We start from the raw sequence: 24,315 nt of genomic DNA on the forward strand, positions 1-24,315 counted from the left end.
GTTATGATGATAATTAATCATTTCTGAATATGGAACACTCAAAAATAATTCCATAATGGCCGCCAATTTCAAAATGGTGGCCAACAGTCATGAGGCAGAGTCCAAAACTATGGCTTAATTTATCATTCGAAAATAAAAGCACAACACGTTGCATATTGCTAGTTATACATTTATATTGCTTATTAATCTTTTATGAATATGGAACAATAAAAAATAATGCCATCATGGCCGACAAATTCAAAATGGCCGCAAACAGTCATGATGCAGATCCACAAAAATGGTATAATTGATCATTTGAAAATTAAAGCACAAAACTTTGCATATTGCTTGCTATGATGCTTATTAATCTTTTATGAATATGGAACAATAAAAAATAATTCCATAATGGCCGACAAATTCAAAATGGTGGCTAACAGTCAAGAGGCAGAGTCAAAAAAATGGCTTAATTTATCATTCGAAAATAAAAGCACAACACTTTGCATATTGCTAGTTATACATTTATATTGCTTATTAATCTTTTATGAATATGGAACAATAAAAAATAATGCCATAATGGCCGACAAATTCAAAATGGCCGTCAAAAGTCTTATTATCAGAAACCATAAACATTCTTGCTTTCAAATATGACACTGGTCCTGCATTGGAGATAATCAATTGTGCAACATATCAAATGCAGCTACGTTTGTTTCGTACTGTTATTTTCGCATCAAATTAGGAATTTAAAGGAACCTTCCCAAAGTGATGTCAGGAAAATTCTGTACCCCAGTCATTGCTTTCTTTGGTCAGCACGATTCAGTTTGGACCCAACATTTAGGATCGTTTATATTCTCAGTCGACATTAACGAATAGCACAGCGCTTCTGATGTATAGATGTACAAAGAAACTATCAAACCGTCACATAAAAAGTAAAATCACAAAAATACTGAACTTATAGAAAAATCAACCTGGAAAGTTCATAATCATATGGTAAAATCAAATAACAAAACGCATCAAAAACGAATGGACAAGAACGGTCATAAAAGATCATGAACCTACAGTTTGTGCTTATTTGGGAATCGTAGTCCTCTGTAAGACTAGAAAACGTGATCTACATGAAGTAGATACTTTCTTCAAACTTGGACTAATTGTGTCCTACCACCGAGTGTAAGAAATTTCAACTTCCATGGCTTATGATCGTTATGTAAAAGACGGTATAGTTTGCCCTACCAATCTACTACAAAATATATTTACTTCATCTGCTGTAGACAATATTGATCACAATCCAATCAGTATATCGTCAAAAGATTCATTCGATGGTACAGGTATATCTTTATTCCAACATATTTCAGAAGATGTTCAAGGCGTTGTTCAAACATTTCTCCAATCTGAACCTATGTTGAAATGCCAGTCAAAGAGAGTTTTTCTTTTACCATTACCAAAGAGTTATTCTAATCTTCCACCAGCTGTACTAAGATTCAACGAACCAGATATCCCATTAGTTGAAGGAGAACTTTCAATTGATATGTCCTCATTCCCAGCTGCATCAAAAGGGAAACTCAAATGGCTGAAACATGTTGCAGAAAAATCAAGTGTTAAGGCTAAAGTGGGTACAAATATATCATGGTCCGCCTATCATGCTGTAGTACTGCCAGATGCGAATAAATTACTAGCGGTGTCTTCCCTTCTACCTCTGTTTCATGAGCAAGCAAAATCTGTTGCATTGATACGACACTCATTGAACATTATTCGTAACGCTGTTTGAAAGCTAAATCCAGGCCAAACTCCAGTTGTTTCTTTTGACCAACCCCTTTTCACAATAACAAAACAAATATAATGAAACTGGCCTCAGATGTATGGCGAGGATCACTTTGTAATGACGCTCGGTGGCCTACACATAGAAATGGCTGCGTTCAAAGCATTTGGTAGTTGGTTTGAAGATAGTGAATGGACAAGTGTTTTAGAAAATGCGCAGGTTACATCACCAGGTACTGCTGATTCAGCCCTAAAGGCTTCTCCTGTTACAACAACACGTAGAACACACCAAGTTACAGCATACACACTTTACCGTTTATTGTCAAACGCGTACTGCCAGTACAAAGATGTTTTGAGGTATGATGAAGTTATCTTAGAATTTGAAGAGTGGTGTTTGGAACTATCTAAACAATCTCCTTACTTTAAATTCTGGTATATAACTCTCAAATTTGAATTTACATTATTAATATTTATAAGGTCTATACGTGAGGCTAACTTTTTATTATATATTGAAGCTCTCTCAAAGATCATTCCTTGGTTCTTTGACTTGGATCACACCAACTATTCACGATGGCTGCCAATTCGTCTGCGTGATACGCTTCAGTTGCCAAAAAAGAATCCAGAAACCAACAGAGCAATCCTTAGCGGCAACCCTTTTTGTCACCAAGACCGAGAAGAAATTTTCCTGTTTGGCTTTTAATCAAGCGGACGACCAAATAATGCGTATGTTAAAGCAGATTGTGGTGCTGTTGACGGAAAATCCAGATGAATGGTTGCTGGGCCTGAAGTGGCTAGTTTTGTAAATGAATTTGAAAATGTCACTGAATGCTTTGTATATACTAACGAATCTAATAAACCTCATCATGAACAAATATTATCCTTCCAAGAACCATTCCAAACAGACTGCAGATTGAATAGCTGTGGATAGGTTTTGGCACTAGGAAGAACTTACGATATATCCGTTCATGGACTGTGCCTTGCCCTAGGACCATTGAATCTAAAGTCTTTCCACTGTGTCATGCTTTTATCGGTTGTGACATAGCCTCAGCTTTTTTCTGTGAAAGGTAAGAAATCAGCTTGGGACACATGGTCCGTATATGAGGAGATTTCAGAAGCATTTTTAAAAGTAACGGTATGTTGTGCTTTTGTATGATCGGTCTAGTACAAATTATACGATGAATGAGTTAAGAAAATAGTTATTCACACAGAAGACAAGAACAATTGACAATATCCCTCCAACACGTGATGAACTTCAACATACGAAACGTACAGCTTACCAAGGTAGTGTTATTTTGGGAATAGTTTAGGTGCAAATCCAAGTATGCCATCACCAGATTTATTTGGTTGGCAAAGACTTGATGGTACTTGGGTACCATTCTTTTCTGTGCTTGCTGACACTTCAATGTCATGCCAAGATCTCATCCACTGTACAGTAAGAAATGATGTCGAGGAGCATGTAAATGCTTGAAAGCAGCATTAAATTGTACAGCATTATGCAACTACTCAACGGACTGTGAAACAACGGACTGTGATTGAGTCACTGTGCTTTATTTTGATTTTCCTGTACTTTGATCATATTGTCATTATAATTTTAATATATGTTAACTTTATGTTAAATAGCTACTTGGGAGTTTTTTTTTTATTTCTTACCTTATTTCTGAAAAATAAATTCTCTTTGTAGAATTAAATACTGCATATGTTGTTTTTTTTTTTTTTCATTTCAGGAAAATTGTTAAATTTTCTAGGGTTATTACCTGTAACTGTGGGGGAAAAAAACTCTTCAAAGATGCCATTTTGAGTTGAATCGACCATTTTTATTTCATAGCTAATGTCACTTGTTACATTAAATAATAATATGTTTGTATATACGTGCTTGTATTGAAAAAAATGATCCATTATTTTTTAATAATTTTTATACCATATTTAAAAAGAAACGTAAAATTTTGACATGTTAAACGGCGCCATTTTGAATATTGCCGCCATTTTGGAAATATAATCTATGCACGTATGTTTTGTTGATACACTGAAGGCCTTTATTTATATCCAATGACCAGTTTCACGGATTTGGTAACTTTCTATCACACAATGATGGTGTACACATACGAGTACTGTCAAACTTAGACATTTTGACGCGCCATTTTGAATTTGGACGCCATTTTGATGATTTCTTTATTATAAGTTTTACAAAAATAATAACTGACATATCTTAATTGTATTTCATTAAGTTTGTTACATCTTCTGAACTCATTAAAATTGAAAGTCTTCATCACATGAATGATGTTATACTTATGTCGGCCATCTTGAATTTAGCGGCCATATTGGATTTTTTTTTCGTGGCTCCATATCTGAATTTTGTCTATATCCCTTAATCTTTTATTATGCCAAGTTTCATGCTTTTACCATAAAGTGATCAATTATTCTGATATCCGCTGGACTATGAAGGAAGACTATGAAAGTATATTCTAAATGCAAAAATGTCTTTATAAGTTAATGTGTTGTTTCAAACTTTTGATTTAAATCAAACGTGTATTCCAATATATTCGATTCCAGTGTGGATTACAAAGACGATATGGTTATAGCAGCTTATAATGACAAGTTGTATAACGTAGTCAACTGATATGACTCCCTTATTTTTGCTGAGATTTATTTCCCATTAGGTAAATGGTAAAAATAAATAGTGAAGTCTGTACGGTTGATATCGAGGGAAAATATACACTATACACAATATAGTATTTCTCAAATTGATGCATTTAACTGCTTTCATCCACCTCATTTAAGCGTGGTGGATAGCTGTCTCATTGTCAGGCATACCCTATTTCTATATTTTTATATAGATGAAATGAGTTTGTAAATTTTTTATGATAACATATACAGGTTATCTAGTGTACATTAGAAAATTCGAGCCGTTGCCTACAGTCAAGGTTTAGAACAAAATTTAAAAAAGAACTATGTTTTAACATTAATACTCGAAGTCTCCTATTAAAGTAATATGAAACTTCAAATTAAAAAAAAAGGATGCATGTGTTTTCTATTTCTAAACGGCTAGGTTTTTTTTAAATTAAACTTATACTTTTGTCTGAAGAAATTCTTTAGTTTGACGAAATTGAGAAGACATTTACTTTTTTAAATTGTTGGCTTCCAGAAAACAATAAGCCCGCGTTTTGACTCGTAAAATCCGGTGATCGCAATACACAAGTGCGGAGGGGAATACAAAATTGGTAGAGAGAGTCATCAAACGTAAACATTGCTCCGTCATCGAAATAAACAATATATTATTGTAATTGTTAAACACGTGCTCACCTCAAAATCCACTCTTCTTTGTTGATTGTGTACAAAGGGTACAATTGGTAAACGTCGACTTCAAAACACAACCTTTAATGAGCTGTCATATTATCACACCGCGCTGAAGTAAGTCCATTATTCATAGTTCATTATTCAAAATTCAATAATGAATAATGAAATAGTTCACTATTCACTATTCAATGTTTTGAAAATGAATAATGAATAATGAAATAGTTTATGTTTCATTATTCAACTTGAAGCGGTAAATAGTGAAATAAAAATATAAAAAATTGACTGTGACACTATAGCTATATCCCGTATTTCTAAATTCGTCATTTTGGTGTTATCTAACAAATATTCAAATAAATAAAATAAATAAATAAAAAGCCTCTTTCAATTTTGATTTGATATATATATCTAGTTCCTAGTTTCGGAGGATAAATTAGTGGGTTTTTCTAACTATTTTTAACAGAAATTCCTTGGTTCAATGTATGGACGACCTGATTACCAAAACATATTTTTTTCAAAATTGAAATACTCTACGTGGTCTTTCTTTTTTTAAATTTTCACTGGACCTTTGCTATTTACATCATTTAATAAATAATGGATAAAACAAGTCGTTCGGGCCGCAATGACCATTAGAGGGGTTACGGAGGACCTAAATGCCAAAATACGCATGAAAATTAAGAAATAGCCAATTTTGAATAATGAAATGGATATTTTGAATAATGGAATGGACTGCTGCGACCCTTTAGCCCCTAAAAACAGATATACCTGATACCTCATTCGAAAGCTTATTACGAGAGGAACAAAATGTATATAGTGAATATGTTCCGCAACGAATATTAGAGTAGGAACGAAGGATTGAAATACCGAAATACGCTTGAACATTGATAATTAGCCAATTTTGAATAATGAAATATATATTTTGAATAATGGAATGGATTGTTCTGACCCCTTAGCCCCTAATTACAGAGATACCTTATACCTCATTTGAAAGCTAATTACGAGAGGAACAAAATGTATATAGTCAATATGTTCCTCAACGAATATTATAGGAGTCACGAAGGATTTAAATACTGAAATACGCTTGAACATTGAGCAATAGCTTATTTTGAATAATGGAATGGACTGCTGCAACCCTTCAGTCCTTAATCAAGGCAATATTTATACACCAAATTAAAGCTTATTGATAGAGGAATAACCTGAGTATAAATGATATGTGTCGCAATGACCATTATAGGGGTTACGGAGGACCTAAATGCAAAAATACGCATGAAAATTAAGAAATAGCCAATTTTGAATAATGAAATGGATATTTTGAATAATGGAATGGACTGCTGCGACCCTTTAGCCCCTAATAACAGATATACCTGATATCTCATTCGAAAGCTTATTACGAGAGGAACAACATGTTTATAGTCAATATGTTCCTCAACGAATATTAGAGGAGTAACGAAGGATTTAAATACTGAAATACGCTTGAACATTGAGAAATAGCTTATTTTGAATAATGGAATGGACTGCTGCAACCCTTCAGTCCTTAATCAAGGCAATATTTATACACCAAATTAAAGCTTATTGATAGAGAAATAAACTGAGTATAAATGATATGTGCCGCAATTACCATTAGGGGGGTTACGGAGGACCTAAATGCAAAAATACGCATGAAAATTAAGAAATAGCCAATTTTGAATAATGAAATGGATATTTTGGATAATGGAATGGACTGCTGCGACCCTTTAGCCCCTAATAACAGATATACCAGATACTTCATTCGAAAGCTTATTACGAGAGGAACAAAATGGATATACAACGAATATTAGAGTAGTAACGAAGGAGCTACCTGATATTTGTGAATGTCATATATAAATGTTGATATATGATGTTTTAACAGACAAAACAGAAATTCACTGTGCTTTTCGTCCAACCCATTTGTTCCACAATTCACAAAATGCAGACTTTATAAATCAGCTTATACTGAAGAAAAAAGATACTAGCGTTGTCCACTTACTTCAAGTTCCGCTATACACAATGCATAAAATTGAGAATGGAAATGGGGAATGTGTCAAAGAGACAACAACCCGACAAAATAAAAAACAACAGCAGAGGGTCACCAACAGGTCTTCAATGTAGCGAGAAATTCTGCATTCTTTTTATAACAGAAAGTTTATTCCCGAAAGTGAACATATTCATTTTTAATCGAACTTCAAATAAAAGAGGGACGAAAGATACCAGAGGGACTGTCAAACTCATAAATCGACAATAAACTGACAACGCCATGGCTAAAAATGAAAAGGACAAACAGACAAACAATAGTACACAAAACACAACATAGAAACTTGCGAATAAACAACACGAACCCCACCAAACACTTGGGGTGATCTCAGGTGCTCCGGAAAGGACAACAGATCCTGCTCCACATGTGGCACCCGTCGTGTTGCTTATGAGATAACAAATCCGGTAAATAGTCTAATTCGGTAGGTCACATTTTTTATATCAATCAGCGTTTTTTGGGGACAATATCAGAATTTAGTTGACCGTTTTGCTAAAAGTGTAAAAGTTTAAATAAAGGATCCCACATATACTCGTAGTTATGCTTATATAAATATGTTTTAACACATATACAAATGGTGGGCTATGTAGGTTGTATGTTAACTTAAGTTAACATTCGGGGGAATTAACACATTGTTAATTGTGAACTATCTATTGTTATCCATCAATAGTTGGTCAATTAAAATACATCTCTCTACATTCTGGGCCTGGATCTCCATCGTAAAGTGTTGCTGCCTAAAATGCAGGTATTGAACCAAGGTAAATCAAGAATGATTTTTCCAGCGTATTTAGGGGACAATATCAGAATTTAGTTGACCTTTTTGATAAAAGTGTAAAAATTCAAATGCTGTTTATAAATCTAAGTCATTTGGATATCTTGGATAGTTTTTATAATTTCAATCGTCCCGCATACCCTGATTTGAGACATGTACACACTACATAACTCATCGTAGATACCAGGATTGACATGTCATATCATATCTATAGAATTATTGTATTGAATATACTTCAATGTATATGGATTTATTTGAGAGGAGAACTATCCACTCATAGTGTTTGATGATTACATGAACATAAAAGTAAGTTAAAAAGTTAGACATGATAAAGTACAGACTTTAATAAAGTCGTTATGTCAATAAAACGAGAACTTATTTTTATTCAATTTTAGTTTTTAACTATGTATGAATAGAGGCACGACATTATCAGAAGATTTAATTAACAATTACGTTTAAATTTTGTTTGTATTGTTATGTTTAATGTTTATGTCAAACGATAATTTCTAAATAAAACAGACAAAAATAACCTTTTTGTAAGTCTATCAAGATCTAAATATAAATAACTGTTATTATGATGATGTGAATGTTATTTTTTATTGTGTGCTAGATGACTGCAATGAACAGATACTTATGTCAGTGTTTTGTTTGATATATAATACACATAATATAAATACCAACTTCCTGGTGTCTTATGTCTACCCAATGAAAAACTATGATCTAAGGCTGTACACCCTCAAACATTAAATGTTTATCAAAAAAGGAAACTATTAACTATAATTAAGTTGAAAGCGTACCACAGATTAAAAAAAAAATATTGAAAGTTAAAAATCCCTCCGTTACACTAGTATTTTACTGCTAAATTTGATAAGATCATTCTCGTTTTAAATTTGTCAAAAGTCTGATCAAGATCCTGCGATTTGAGGCAAGGATCTGAACATTAATTGTAAAAACATTTATTTTATATATATAACAGTTCTGATTAAGTCGTTTCTCTCCAAATTCGTCCCAATTGTCACATTCACAATCTTCCAGATTTCCCAAGATTTCTCCGGATCCTGCCAATTTCTCTTGACGCCGTTAATGTAGCGTTTACTTTTCTGCATTGGCTGGAGGTATAGGGGGAGGGTTGAGATCTCATAAACATGTTTAACCCCGCCGCATTTTTGCGCCTGTCCCAAGTCAGGAGCCTCTGGCCTTTGTTAGTCTTGAATTATTTTAACTTTAAGTTTCTTGTGTACAATTTGGAGTTTAGTATGGCGTTCATTATCACTGAACTATTATATATTTGTTTAGGGGCCAGCTGAAGGACGTCTCCGGGTGCGGGTATTTCTCGTTGCATTGAAGACCTGTTGGTGATATTCTGCTGTTGTCTTCTTTATGGTCGGGTTGTTGTCTCTTTGGCACATTCTCCATTTCCATTCTCAATTTTTATTCACAAATAAATGGACGAAAAATTCATTCTGCTAGCCTATTATTATGTCAACAAGGGCACTGCGATCCGGTAGAAATAGAAGATATATATATGGGAGCAGGTCAGTATGACACATCGATGAGAGAGCTGAGAAAAAAATTCTCATAAGCTTTCATTAACTACAATTTGCTGCCCATATCACTGTACGATGAGTCCTGTCTCTATAGTCAAGCTCCGCATCACTAAATGAGAACTTGTTGGAGACCCGATCTTGATCCAGAACTGAAATTTGTCTGAAACATGAGAGATCTGGCATTCGATTAATTTAAGTTGTAATAACGTATTTCCCAATCCACTATCAATAAATATGTTTACATTAACATTATTGACGTTGTCAAAGTACTAACCGTGCAAGAATGAAATATTATCTTAACTCTGCAGCTGGATCTGTACATGTGTCTTGGTAGATAAGAATAATCAAACTTTGTCGTCCATATGTTAAAATCTCTCACATCTTATATAAAGTAAAACAAAATAAAAATACTTAACTCCGAGGAAAATTCAGAAATGAAAGTATAAATATGTGTTAGGTTTTGTGTACTTTATGGTCATTTCCCGTTTAATATTATAAGTATACAAGATTAAACTTATACTAGTAGTTGAAATAGGAAAACAAGTTAATTTGTTTTATACTAATGACACAAATTACCAATCAGAACAATCGGCTGTGCTTGACTGACCTCTACGGACAATTTCTGATGAATTTGTTGGTCACAAGTGTTAACAAGTGCATTTATATAATGATAATTAATTAAACCTTTGTCGTGACAATCTATTCATTAACCGTTGAATCTTTTTCTAGAAGCAATGTTTCCTAAATCCGCAGCCGGAATGGACTCACTAAATTATATTCAATTGTTTCCTTTGTGTGCCTAATTCCAATGTCGTGTGTACATGTATGTGTAGCATAGGTTTAAAAAAAAACAACCAAAATTCTTCAACAAAAACTTTATACTCATGGTATCATAAAACCGAACTTACTATATTTACTAGGATACTTTGTGTCGCCATAATAACTCTGGGTACATAATATATTAAAGTTGAACATAATTTAGAACCAAAATTTCCAAAAGCATTTATCATATTTCCTTTTTCTTTTTCAATGTAACGTTCCACATTAGACTTAACACTGGTAATGTTTAACCTATATGCGCAACACGAAGGGTGTTACATATGAAAAAAGATCTGCTTCATTTTCCGGTTCACTTTAGACTTTCATAATTCTAGCGTTTATGCGCAAAAGTACACACATGATAACAATATATCTTGTCTAGAGTTTTAGTTAAACGATGTCAAAATTATTTAGGAAATGATTGATTCAAGTTATATGTATTGTAGTGTTAACATGGGTAGGCATTATATTCGTGATTCTTTCTTCCCGAGTGATAATGAAGGCTAAAATAGCACGTATATAATGCCTATCCATGTTAAAACTACAATAAAGTATTGCCTGCATCAATTATTTCGATTCTGATTCAGACAATTAAGGTAATAGCTATGTCCGATGTATATAAGTGTACAGCGTTTTTGTAAGCTCTTCCATAAACCTCCTTTTTTGTTTGTAAAAAAGCAAACGACTGGCAATGTAATTTTTCTGAGAGAGGAGTTTGAAAAGCAAGCATGAACGGCTGTCATATCGAGGTCAAAAATGTCAATTTCCATTTGCAACACATTACAGTCCTAATAAATGAATTAGTAACAAAATGAGCATCAGTTAAGAGATTGGAAGTGTTTTAATGTAATGAAATATATTAAATGCATGCCAATTTGATAAAATGTATTATTCGGCAGTAGTCAATAAACGCATGTGCAAACAAATTTTATTGGATTTAGAGCATGGGTTTATTCACAAAGCGAAAGAAGCACGTCGTAACATAATTTGAATTAAGGGATGTATATCCCTAATTCCCGGTACGGGGTTTGCGTAAGGTTTAGTTTGGTTTTATCAGTGTTTTATTGTTTGTATAGTAATTTGTATTTTCAATTATAAAACAAAACTCAAAATGGAACATTATTTGTCCACTTACGCATACAGTGCATTGAATTGGCATGGTCACTGTTAACGTTTTTCTTTTACTAATCAGCTGTATACATAAGATACTAATATGGAATCGATTGGGAAAGATGAATGTTTAAATTGGATTGTTATCTAGAATAAAATTCATTCTATATTACCTTTATCTCTTTAATAACATAAACTGGTAACCAGTCATGAAAAGCTTGATCCTGTCTACTACACACTTTAACTGCCTTTTTTACAATGTATCATCGAGAAGAGAGATGGTAAAATCAAAACCTAATACGTTGTTGGAGAGTATATTTCATCTTTGTTGAGGATGACAATTATAATGGGTTTCCTGCTCCTAGCGTGTGCATAACCTGAATGCTGCTGTTTGAATAGTACTTGCGCTTACATTAATCCACTTACGTGAATCAAACCATTTTTCAGTCCATAACTTAAGAAAAGTTGTCCATGGTTTATTGATCTACAAGCATTATTATTATTTTCAATGCTTATTCGTGTCGGCTTTGGATTCTTATACGCATTTATATGTCGAACAGTGTATGCTATTTTTGTAGAACAGAGACGAACGATACAAGAAAAAAACAATTCAACTCATGGGTGAAAAATAGACAGCACCATATCAAAAACAAAGGCAACAAAACTGACAGTACACAAATGCATAATGTAGGAAATAGAAAATGGGCATTATTAATTTACGTTTTTTGATTGAGTTAAGCCTGCCAATTGATATTTTACCGTGTGTTTTTCTATGATGTGATGTCATGCTATTGTATTAGAAAAAGGGAGAAGGTTTGGATCCATTAAAACGTTTTATCCCGCTGCAAATGTTTGAACCTGTCCTAAGTCACGAATCTGATGTACAGTAGTTGTCGTTTGCTTATGTTATTTATACGTGTTTATCGTTTCACGTTTTTTTTATATATATTAGACCGTTGGTTTTCCCGTTTGAATGGTTTTACACTAGTAATTTTGGGGCTCTTTATAGCATGTTGTTCGGTGTGAGCCAAGGCTCCGTGTTGAAGGCCGTACATTGACCTATAATGGTTTACTTTTTTTTAAATTGTTATTTGGATGGAGAGTTGTCTCATTGGCACTCACACCACATCTTCCTATATCTAACCACGTACCCAGCAACAATCGGTTATGATTGCAGATAATCTAAAGCAAGCATCGATTGCATTGGTTTATCTTTCATATAGATATGATTTACTGACCCTGATAATTTATTCTTGAATTTTTGTATCGCCTGATACAATGTATCTAATGTTCAGCCTCTTCCAAAATATGGTGGTGCTTCGCTTCTATTCTATTGAAATCCACCTTTAAAACCTTTAATCGTTTACATAACATTCCAATAAGTCATTAAATAACATGCATGTCGTCTAAGCGGTCTTTAGTCATAGTATGTTTTGGGGGTTTGAAATTTACAGATATGAAATCGCAATCACTTCCATATAGAAATAGAAATCATAGGTATAACAAATTTTATACTTTGCACATTATGTAGGAAAAAAATCAAATCAATTTAATTCAACCTCACATGGTAAGGGAAGTTTTTCAATCTTTAAAGTCATAAGAAACGAGTGACAGGTGAAAAATAATGTTCTTCCAATTCTTGAACCAATGCATTAGACATCATTAACTTAGTCTTCTGTGCACGAATTTATCCTTTTTTTTTCGTGTAAATTTCGTATAATCGTCAATTTTTTTTCAATCGGTCAGTGTTGTTGTGAAAATATGGCAGGTAATCAAAGTTCGTGTTTTGAAGCCGAAGTTTAACGATTGTCACCTGTTTGTTAATTATCGACAAAAAATCAACAAAAAAGCATGGAAATTGAGCACGTGTTTAACATGTAAATTCAGATATTAGTTTATTTTAAGGACATCCATGCGTATTGTGATCACCGGATTTTTACGAGATGGGTCACATTGAGGTCACTTTGCATACGAAAAATATGTCGGGGCAATTAAAATAAAGTAAACTTCTTCTAAATATGAATAAATTAAAGAATTTTCTTCAGAAAAAAGTATATGTACATAAGTTTTATAATGAAAACTATCCATTGAGTTATAAAAAAAACATACGCATTATTTATTTATTTTTTTATTTTAGGTTTCTTATTACTTAAAATACCATGAATGAACAGTGTCTCCGATAACTTAACATTTTAACTGTTAATATTTTGTTCATATTAATACAGACAGCACGCATCTACATTGAGTATCAATAAGTTTTATAACACACCAGGAAGCTGAGTATCATATTACATGTATAGAGGTGTATAACAATAAATAATTAGATATCTAGTCTTTGTAACATTCTTACGAAAGTATTAGAAAGTGTTAACAGAAACACGAACATTATGAATTTCCTGATTCTTTATATATTGATGGCCGTACACGAGGGTAAGTCAGATTTCATTTTTTTTATATTTATTTTTGTATACGATGTATCGATTATTACGCGTTAATTTCGTCATCTCTACTTTATATAAAATACTTCATATATGATTTTTTGTGTTTGTTGCAGAACAGCAAATTGTTCGAAAGACCATTTTAAAAATTAGTCGTAAACGTACGACTTAGTGTAGATCAAGCATAACTAAAACATGAAATCATATGAACTTATTTAGAGGTATATACTTTTGCATATCTACATCCTTTCAAAAAGATTAGTTTCTGTTTGTTTTGAATGAGATTTACTATAAAATTAAAACACTAGAAGACTTGTTCCTCGAAAACTTAAATGAGTGATAAATCAAAACCCTTAGCTTGATACAAAGCATGTTCTGTTTTCTGCTGCAAATGCATAAATTGTCAAGATATAAAACACTGGTCGTGACTTGTCCACAGTCTAATTATAATTAAAGATACGTATCAAAATATCAAAGTCCTTATACTGTGAAAATGCTCCAATGTAAAGGTTATATTTGAGATATATAGACAGTAAACGATTGAAAAAAAGATAAGTTAATGTTATCAAAAGGGAAGTATATAATTACGAAGTTCAAATCATAAATTAAGTCACAGGTTCCAGTATGTTCATATGTTGCCACATTCAGGAAACTATCAAAATGTACCAGAGAAATTAGAGTATGTATATGGTAGCAACCTGGATCTCTAAGTATCAAGGTAAAAGAGATACAACTTTGAAATGAGAAGGTTTTGTCTTATTTATATAGAAAAAGACAAGCCGGCAGATGGTGTGGCGCACAAAGAATATTCCTCGGAAAACTGCTTATCTGTTCCAATATCAATCCACTTGTTCCCGATCAAAAGTTCAACCAATTTTAATGATATTAACTCGGTGTATTTGTTATTGGAATCAGTTTTGTACTTCACAAAGAAGTTTTTATCTTACAAAAAGTGATATAAGTTGCTACAATTGCCATGTTTTGAAGAAAGAAAAAAACAGAAATATTGTCGTTATTAAAATACATGGGTTATAGACATGTTTAGCTTGGATAAATTAAAAAAATATGATACAACTGCTTAACGTTAAAGATTATCTCCCTACCTGATTAACACTGCTGATTTAATATTTTGGTCATCTTGAGATTTAAATACACAAAGACAGAAAACTCAAGGATATATTTGTGACATATGAAATAATGTGGCGGTATAAGCTAGATTTTCACTCTCGCTTTGGATTCCTAGTTCTTTCTGTATACATTGGAAATAAGTATGTGTTATCTTTAAAGTATATCATGCTTTGTCTTATAGGACAATAACATGTTTGTTGTGACACTTATTTTTAATATGAAATGATTTCCTTGTTCTTGCTTGGTACGATTTAACTATAAAAAGATGAAGGGGGTACATTTGAATATACATCCAATCCGAATGGAATGTTCTGGACTTTGAAACATTTTAGAATCGTGTATTACCTGTTAAAACAATGTAACAGTATGTACACAATTGGTGAGTATCAGAAAATGGTAAAAAGTCATTTGACATAATGATGTCTTAATATAAGTAGATACACTTGCTGGAAATGTGAAAATAACGATTGAAGCTTTAATGTTTCTCCTGGACAATATATATGTACCTTTCGACGATAAAGTGTATCTAATGTTAGTATGTAAGTCTATGGGCAGGAAATGTGGCCATCTGATAGCATATTAATTCTTGTATTGCTATGAATCTCAGTATCTGTAAAAATTAATAGAAACAGGTCATTGTTACATTTGGTATATACATTCAACAATACCTATCGTTATCTTGATGACATTTGTTCGTTAGATAATCCAGAGTTCTCTAAATATACTTCCGAAATTTACCCCAAGGAAAGTTCCTTAAATAAATAATACACAAATAGCAGTTCTTTTATTGATTTTGATTTTTCTATATGTAAGAAACGACTCCATATTAAAATTTAGGAAAAAGAGACGATTTTTGTTCCGTTTTTTTAATTTTTCTTTTTTGTAGACGACGATATTCCTTTGATTTCTTCTTGCAGTGTTTATTTTTGTTCGTTATGTCCGTTTGTGTAGTAGTAGTGAATCATAGATTTTAACGTAATCACTACATCACTAGCAAATCAGTAAGTCAGGGAATGCGGGTCATACATTTATTAAACTTTTACTAAATTCTTTAAAAAATATGAGTATTTGATAACAGACGTTTGGTGTACCTAATGTGAAAAATATAAAAGTCGCAAAGTATAAAAAAAAAAACAGTACGCAATTCGAAGTTTGTTAAAGAGACTCGTCGGCCAAACGTAACCCACATATATGCTATCAAGTAATCTTCTGAATTATAGTGTTGCAATCAGATTGTTTTAAAAAAAACTATAGTTTATAATTTCTAAGAAACAGATAAAAGAGGGTAACAAAATACTTTTTCTATAGTATGTGTTTTAAAATATTACTAATACAATGGTAATTATTGGACAAATATTTAGCAGCACGCGTTTGAAGATACATTGATATAGGAAGATGAGGTTTGAGTTTCAATGAGAGAACTCTCCATCAAAGTAACAATGTAAAAAAGTAAACCATTATAGGTCAAGGTACGGTCTTCAACACGGAGCCTTGGCTCACACCGAACAACAAGCTATAAAGGGCCCCAAAAAAACTACTAGTGTTAAACATTCAAACGGGAAAATCAACGGTCTTACTGTATCTATGTAAAAACTAGAAACAAGAAACACTAATGAACCACATAACCAGACGACAACTACTGACCAAGATTGCTTACAACGACCTCTACCACTTGAACAAATCGAAGGATGTTTATGATATTGTTTGCTGAAGTAAATTATGTTGTTGAACTATGATGTGAATTATAATCTGCACACAAATATCATTTTTTGCAGGTCAATGTTACAGTACCAAGACGAAATGCAACGTGCAAAATAAAATGGTTGATTGCAGACATTTGACTATGACCATAGTACCTAGTAACCTACCGGTTTACGCAACTAGCATCAATTTAAGTAGAAACAGCATACAAATAGTTCTTGGTTTTACATTTCAGTATTTTAAAAATCTAACCGAACTTGATCTTAGTTCTAATTTGATACAATCAATTAACAAGAATGCTTTCCATGGGTTGCATAGCTTACAAAGTTTACACCTGGATCACAATTTCTTACAAGTGTTACCAATTGGAATGTTTGAAAACCTGATTTGTTTGCAGCATCTTTGGATTGATCACAATAAACTACAATATAATCAGGATGAACAAATGACGGCGACGTCCAAGATGTCATCACTAAGGAGCCTTTATTTTGAGATATATCCAGATTTCAAGTTTCCCAGCAAATGGTCAACATTAAGTAATTTGACTCACTTGGAGATTTTTGCTAGATCGGCAAAAGTGAAATTCAACAAGGAGATGTTCACTCACATTAAAAAAATACCAATAACTTTTTTGCACTTGGAGAAGGTGCCGTCCATATCGGAGGATTTTTTTGAACACTTTCCTAAATTAGATTCAATATCATTATGGCTAGGTAACGATTTACCTACAAATCCAATTGATCAAGTATTCAAATCTTTTGGGGTATTTAAAAGTAGAAATATGACAAATATTGAAATTGCATACAGTAGATTTGATAACGGGTTTATTCTAAACTGGAACAGATTGCAATATTTATGTTCAATATGCTTGAAACGACTAACATTGCATCATTTATATATTAAAGAAATATCCTTATATGCGATGCAAGTATTTTCGGTTCGAAGCACTTGTCTTGAGTACTTAGAGATTTCTAAAAATCTTTTGTTGGACCAAGGGGGTTCTTTGTTTACCATTGTGCAGAACTTTGAAAATTTAAAAGTTTTGAAAAGTATTGGTAATAAGCATCATTCGAGAGGTAAACGCTCACAAGCATCAATATTATTTAGTCTCATATTACCACAAACTCTTGAAGAGTTGTATATAGAAGATAACATAGATGACGATTTGGTTGATATTAAATTTATGAACGGTCATAATTTACGCGTGTTGAGCTTCAAGAACTGTAAATTCTTGTCATGCGAAGGTAGTTTCTCAGGAGTTATAAATGTAGAGTATTTTGATATGTCTGGATGGTCATGCGAAAAACTGTCAATCGACTTGTTATATGGTTTCCCAAATTTGCAGACATTGAAGGCCAGTGGGTCACTAGGAAAAGGATTTGCAAACATTGCTCGAGCTGGGTCTTTCTTGAGTAAGAATCTGAAATTGCAAGATATTAATCTTTCATCTAATAGGATAAACAGTATACCAAATGGATTATTTTTGCACCCGTTTGAGCAGTTATCATCAGTAAACATGTCGTATAACAATCTCACAATATTTCCTAAATTTCATGCAAGTATTCAAGCACTAAAAAAAATTGATATGACTTTTAACGGTATTACACACTTCAATGATGAAGACATTGAACAAATTGAAAACCTTGGAGGAGTCGGTATACTCCTGAGAGGTAATCCCTTTCAATGTTCCTGTAAAACATTGCAGTTTTTAAAATGGTTAAGTGAGACAAACCAAGTACAGGATATCTTGCATCTCACCTGTGTAACTGATAAGGCTTCCCGTAGATTTATGTCTGAGGTTATTTCCAACCTAAAGACATTTGAGATTTCATGCAAAACAAAAATCTGGTTGGCGTTTGCTATATTTATAACCTCCATTGTCATAATTGCCACAATAACAACCGTTATAATTTTTCGATATAAATATGCTTTGGAGTACTTTTTATTGAGATTCAAAATGAAAATGAAAAAGTACAAAGAATTCAGACAAGAGTATACGTATGATGCTTTTATATCATACAGTCATACTGATTCGGAATGGGTTAAAGATTTCCATGACAATTTAAAGAGTATGGGATTCGAATTATGTCTGGACGCCAAAGACTTTATTGCTGGTTACGGTATAGCAGAAAATATGGTCAATGCAATCGATTCAAGTAGAAAGGTTATATTCGTTATAACTGATAATTTCTTAAAGAGTACTTGGGGATCGTATGAAATGGAAATGACCCGTATGCATGCTTTTCAGAAGGGAAGAGAAGACATGGTGATTGTTGTCGTAAGGGATAATATCAAGGTAACAGATATGCCGGAAACAATGAAGAATAAGTGGTTTAAAATTACATGTATCCAATGGCCAAACAATGACAACCTGCCATACAATACGGAGGAAATATTTTATGAAAAGATGAAAATGTCTCTGAAAATAAAGGAAGAAACTACTTTGCTATATTCCAGAAATTCAGCCGTATAAAAAGTTTGCCATCATTTCAGAACAATTATCAAATTAAGAAAAAAATCGTTGGTTGGTAGAAATGATATGTTTTTATAGATGTGATAAGAACCATGACACAAGGAAAAGCAGGAGGAGAGCATATCCTCAGGCTATGATTTGTATATAAATGTGGTCTTATTCTTAATACAACTGTTACGTAACGGTTATATATGTAGCCTGACCATTTTCTCTTATGCTTGTAAGCGTATCACATACTTGTTTTCCTTTTGATTGTGTTATAAATCATTTTTATATTTTTTGCACGGTCAAACTTTTAGTTGTGATTGTTCTTGTGGTTGATATTGCAGAAACACGTGTTGTACTCACAGAATATATTTGTTTTATTGTTGTTTGTTATTAATGTATATCAGAATCAGATATGTATCAAACATATGCTTGATTGATTGATGGTGTTAAACGCATTGTTTAGTTTTATTGATTATTTAGTGTCGGTCAGTTTCTACTCGTGGAGGAAACCAAAGTACACAGAGAGAACAATCGAATTTGTATCCTGTTTTTAGTGAGTGAACTTCTGATGCAAATTAGCTAACCAGTCCGCGACGCATATAAGATAAACATTCCTATCGATTATCGAAACCTGGTGTGCTGTTGTAAATTCATTTGAATGTGTCCGCTGTTATTCTGTGGTACACATGTAATAATGTACTGTTATATTATTCAGTTATGTACTTATGTGCTAAGTGCTCTTGCTTATACCGCATTCCTGTTACGTAGTGTGTCAATTTACCGATATGTTTAACATTGATATGTACGCGAGAGTTAACAAAACAACTAGGTGCAACCAACCATGTATCTGTAAAATGTAAAACATGACAGTTGTTATCTATAGTCAGTTTCTATGTATTTTAGCGTTTATTTTTGTTGTAGCTCAATGTTTTAGTTGTTCCGGTTTTTTCCCTCTTTTATTGGACGTGTTTCCCTCGGTTTTAGCTTTTTACCCGAATATGTGTTTGCGTTTAAGACCATGTTATGTAAATTCACATGTTATATCATAAAAAATAAAACTATTTAAAAGAACTTATCATTTGGAAATAATGCCTAAAGTTACATCTAAATACTTATTATCAAATCTAAAAAAAAAAGCTATTGTTGGCTGATTTACAATTTAGCATTTAAAGCAAGAAGTTTGAATATATTCAGTTAATTTGTTTGCACCATTTAGAATTATTTAACCAAGGAAAAATGGACGAAAGATTATTTTATGACATTAAAACTCAAAGGTCAAAAATTCACTGACAACGCCATAGTTAAAAATAAATAAGACCGAGAGACAAACAATAGTAAAGAAAACGTAGAAAACTAAAGACTCAGAAACATGAGCCCACAAACAGCTGGGATTGATCTCATGTGCTCTGAAAGGGTATGAACTGCTATTCCGTAGGAGGAACCAGACGTGTTGCTCATGGAAACAGGATCAGTAGTTAATACATTAAGAACATATCCGCTAGTATATGTGGAAAGCATATTCCACAACAGTGTACCAAATCTTCCTAAAAGTTAATGATTTTAACTTTATCACTTGCAACTATTGGTTTAAAAGCTTCAATCCTATATTAAGGAATCATGATGGTAAATACAAACCCTCGAATATCGTTTCGACTCCATATATATGCAGGCGCTACTGAATTGTTGCTATATAGAAATGCAACAATTGAAAAATAAATAATGTTTTGTCATAAAATTTTGTTTTCAACCTACGCACATATTCAAATACCAGATGTAAGTCAAGACATGATGCATTTTTAACTGTATCTGTTGTATTCTTTGTATCAAGTTTGATGGCGTAGATGAGTTCAACGTAGTCAACAAATTAAAGCAGAAAGTAAGGTTAATGATTCTTCCTTCCTAACCAGTTCTTGAAAGAAGTCAGTCGCATACAAAGAAGAAGTCGGCAAAAATAGGGGAACAGTTTGTTTCTATTGGAATGGCAATTGTGTGTTCAAAACCACGTCCTCCAAACGTAATAAATATGTTGTTAATCAAGAAATGAATCATCTGTTTTATGACAGAGTCAGAGAATTTGTTTATTTGAGTTAGAGTGATGATTTACAAAGTAGAACAAAACAAGATAGTTGTATATATTATATTTTTATAAAACAAAGCAGAACCAACTCGTTCAATTTTACATTACGTTTGGAATGGGAAATATTTACAAAGTGTAGAAACATCACATGTTTTAATACTATTGCAAGATGAAAGAGCATTCTGAGAACGCATTTACTCTAAAATGTTTTTGATAATCCTCATCTGGTGCACACCACCTAATTTAATTAGTTCCACAATGAATTTTAATACCTGTTTTGCTTGCTGATAAAATTGACGATAATAATTTAGAAAGAGGCTTCGTGAAAGACCGAGCAATATACTGTTGTTTGTAAAGACACTTTGCAGTTAAGGTATCCAATATAGCGATGGAAGACCAAGCAATATACTGTTGTTTGTAAAGACACTTTTGGGGTTTAGGTAACCAATATAGAGATAGAAGACCGAGCAATATACTGTTGTTTGTAAAGACACTTTTGCGGTTTAGGTATCCAATATAGTGATGGAAGACCAAGCAATATATTGTTGTGTGTAAAGACACTTTTGCCGTTTAGGTATCCAATATAGATATGGAAGACCAAGCAATATACTGTTGTTTGTAAAGACACTTTTGCCGTTCAGGTCTTCAATATAGAGAAAGAGATGGAATACCAAGCAATATATTGTTGTTAGTAAAGACACTTTTGCCGTTTATGTATTCAATATAGAGATGGAAGACCAAGCAATATACTGTTGTTTGTAAAGACACTTTTGGGGTTTAGGTATCCAATTTAGAGATGGAAGACCAAGCAATATACTGTTGTTTGTAAAGACACTTTTGCCGTTTAGGTATCCAATATAGAGATGGAAGACCAAGCAATATACTGTTGTTTGTAAAGACACTTTTGCCGTTTAGGTATCCAATATAGAGATGGAATACCAAGCAATATACTGTTGTTTGTAAAGACACTTTTGTCGTTTAAGTATCCAACATAAAGATGGAAGACCAAGCAATATACTGTTGTTTGTAAAGACACTTTTGCCGTTTAGGTATCCAATATAGAGATGGAATACCAAGCAATATACTGCTGTTTGTAAAGACACTTATGCCGTTTAGGTATCCAATATAGATATGGAAGACCAAGCAATATACTGTTGTTTGTAAAGACACTTTTGCCGTTTAGGTATCCAATATAGAGATGGAAGACCAAGCAATATACTGTTGTTTGTAAAGACACTTTTGCCGTTTAGGTATCCAATATAGAGATAGAGCTGGAAGACCAAGCAATATACTGTTTTTTGTAAAGACACTTTTGCCGTTTAGGTATCCAATATAGAGATGGAATACCAAGCAATATACTATTGTTTGTAAAGACACTTTTGCCGTTTAGGTATCCAATATAGAGATGGAATACCAAGCAATATACTGTTGTTTGTAAAGACACTTTTACCGTTTAGGTATCCAATATAGAGATGGAAGACCAAGCAATATACTGTTGTTTGTAAAGACACTTTTGCCGTTTAGGTATCCAATATAGAGATGGAAGACCAAGCAATATACTGTTGTTTGTAAAGACACTTTTGCCGTTTAGGTATCCAATTTGAGATGGAAGACCAAGCAAAATACTGTTGTTTGTAAAGACACTTTTGTGGTTTAGTTATCCAATATGGAAATGGAAGACCAAGCAATATACTGTTGTTTGATAGAGGATTGCTGCTCACAAGGAAGCTATTAAACCAAGAGTTCCAAATGGTGAAGTTGAAAGCATTCCTTCGTAAATTTTACGGACGCCATCACGATATGGAATAACCGTTACACAAATGATATCAGATATTTTCTTACGTCGAAACTACAATCCCCTTCCCTTTCATGAATGTGACCTACCGAATTAGACTATTTACTGGATTTGTTATTACATAAGCAACAATACGGGTGCCACATATGGAGCATGATCTGCTTACCATTGCGGAGCACCTGAGATCACCCCTAGTTTTGGTGGGGTTAGTTTTATATGTTGTGTCATGTGTACTATTGTTTGTCTGTGTGTCTTTTTATTTTATTTTAAGCCATGGCGTTGTCAGTTTATTTTAGATTTATGAGTTTGACTGTCCTTTTGGTATCTTTCGTCCCTCTGTTATACCAGTATGATTCAATTTATTCAAATTAAGAAAAACCTTCAGAATGATCTATTTACTTGTGACTGAATAATTCGACCTCATTAAATCCGTATTCATGTGAACTAAAATATAACCCCTTCGCTAGAGATGGTTAACTCAATCATTGGTCATGCTAGGTTATTTATAGGGAAGGATGTCAACATTGAAATTGGAAACAAAGGTAAGTCATTTCATTGACTGAGTCAATCCACAAAAAAATCATTCTTATACAGGTAATAACGATAATTACGACATATTTGTAAGCTATAATAAGAAATTAAACAGACCAAGGCCGTCACGATTTAATTACACACAAAGCGAAGCTACGCATAAGCGAGCCCATGCCCTTCCTTTTGTTTATTTAAAGGATTTTAAAACTTGAATAAATGTTTTACCGGATTATGAATCAAATACGATAATTTGAATCAAATCAATGAGCAAGTAGTGCTGCTTTAACCAATACGAAAAGAGTTGTAACAAATGTTCTTTGTGGTTTATCTGAAGGATTTTGATGAACTGTAATTAAAATAAGGTTTGTAAAAATCTTTTATTCAACTAGTATTTACATCAAAAATTATATCAATACTTATATTTTTGCAACTAAAGGTTATAGCAATGAAACGAAATGCAACGTTCAAAACGCCAATGTTAATTATTGCAATTTTGCCTTGACCACAAAAACCAAGGCAACTACCAGTAAACGCGACTAATCTGGACTTAAGTAGAAACAGCATCAAAATAGTCAAAGGCTTTACCTTTCAGTCTTTGCGATAACTCACCGACCTTAATTTGGAAAGAAATGGTATACAGTTAATCGAGATAAATGCTTTTTATGGGTTACATCGTCTACTGAGTCTACATCTTTGCCTCAATTCTATAAAATTATTTGTCGACGACATGTTCGACAGACTGAATGGTTTGCAAGAGTTGTCAGTTGACAGCAATAAACTACAATACTTACAAGATTATAAAATAACAAAAATATTAAACATCTTGTCATTGTGGAAATTTTCGTTTGACGTATATCCAAATTTCAA

General features: G+C 32.9%; 1 protein-coding gene across 2 annotated transcripts in view; it reads left to right on the top strand.

Annotated features, from left to right (window-relative positions):
• LOC139493396 (toll-like receptor 4) overlaps positions 1-20,116 on the top strand; it is an 82,771-nt gene extending 62,655 nt beyond the window's left edge. Inside the window, exons 1-2 of one of the 2 annotated variants that reach the window (XM_071281771.1) lie at positions 13,601-13,747; positions 16,659-20,116. In XM_071281771.1, the coding sequence (XP_071137872.1) occupies positions 13,705-13,747; positions 16,659-19,057 (2,442 nt within the window). In that variant the 5' untranslated portion in view covers positions 13,601-13,704 and the 3' untranslated portion in view covers positions 19,058-20,116. Of the gene's footprint in view, positions 1-13,600; positions 13,748-16,658 lie in introns of those variants that run through there. The other variant, XM_071281772.1, reaches the window with a different exon arrangement.
• The last annotated feature ends 4,199 nt before the right edge of the window (positions 20,117-24,315 follow it).

The sequence above is a fragment of the Mytilus edulis genome, chromosome 10, assembly GCF_963676685.1.
Source record: "Mytilus edulis chromosome 10, xbMytEdul2.2, whole genome shotgun sequence".
Classification (NCBI taxonomy): Eukaryota; Metazoa; Mollusca; class Bivalvia; order Mytilida; family Mytilidae; genus Mytilus; species Mytilus edulis.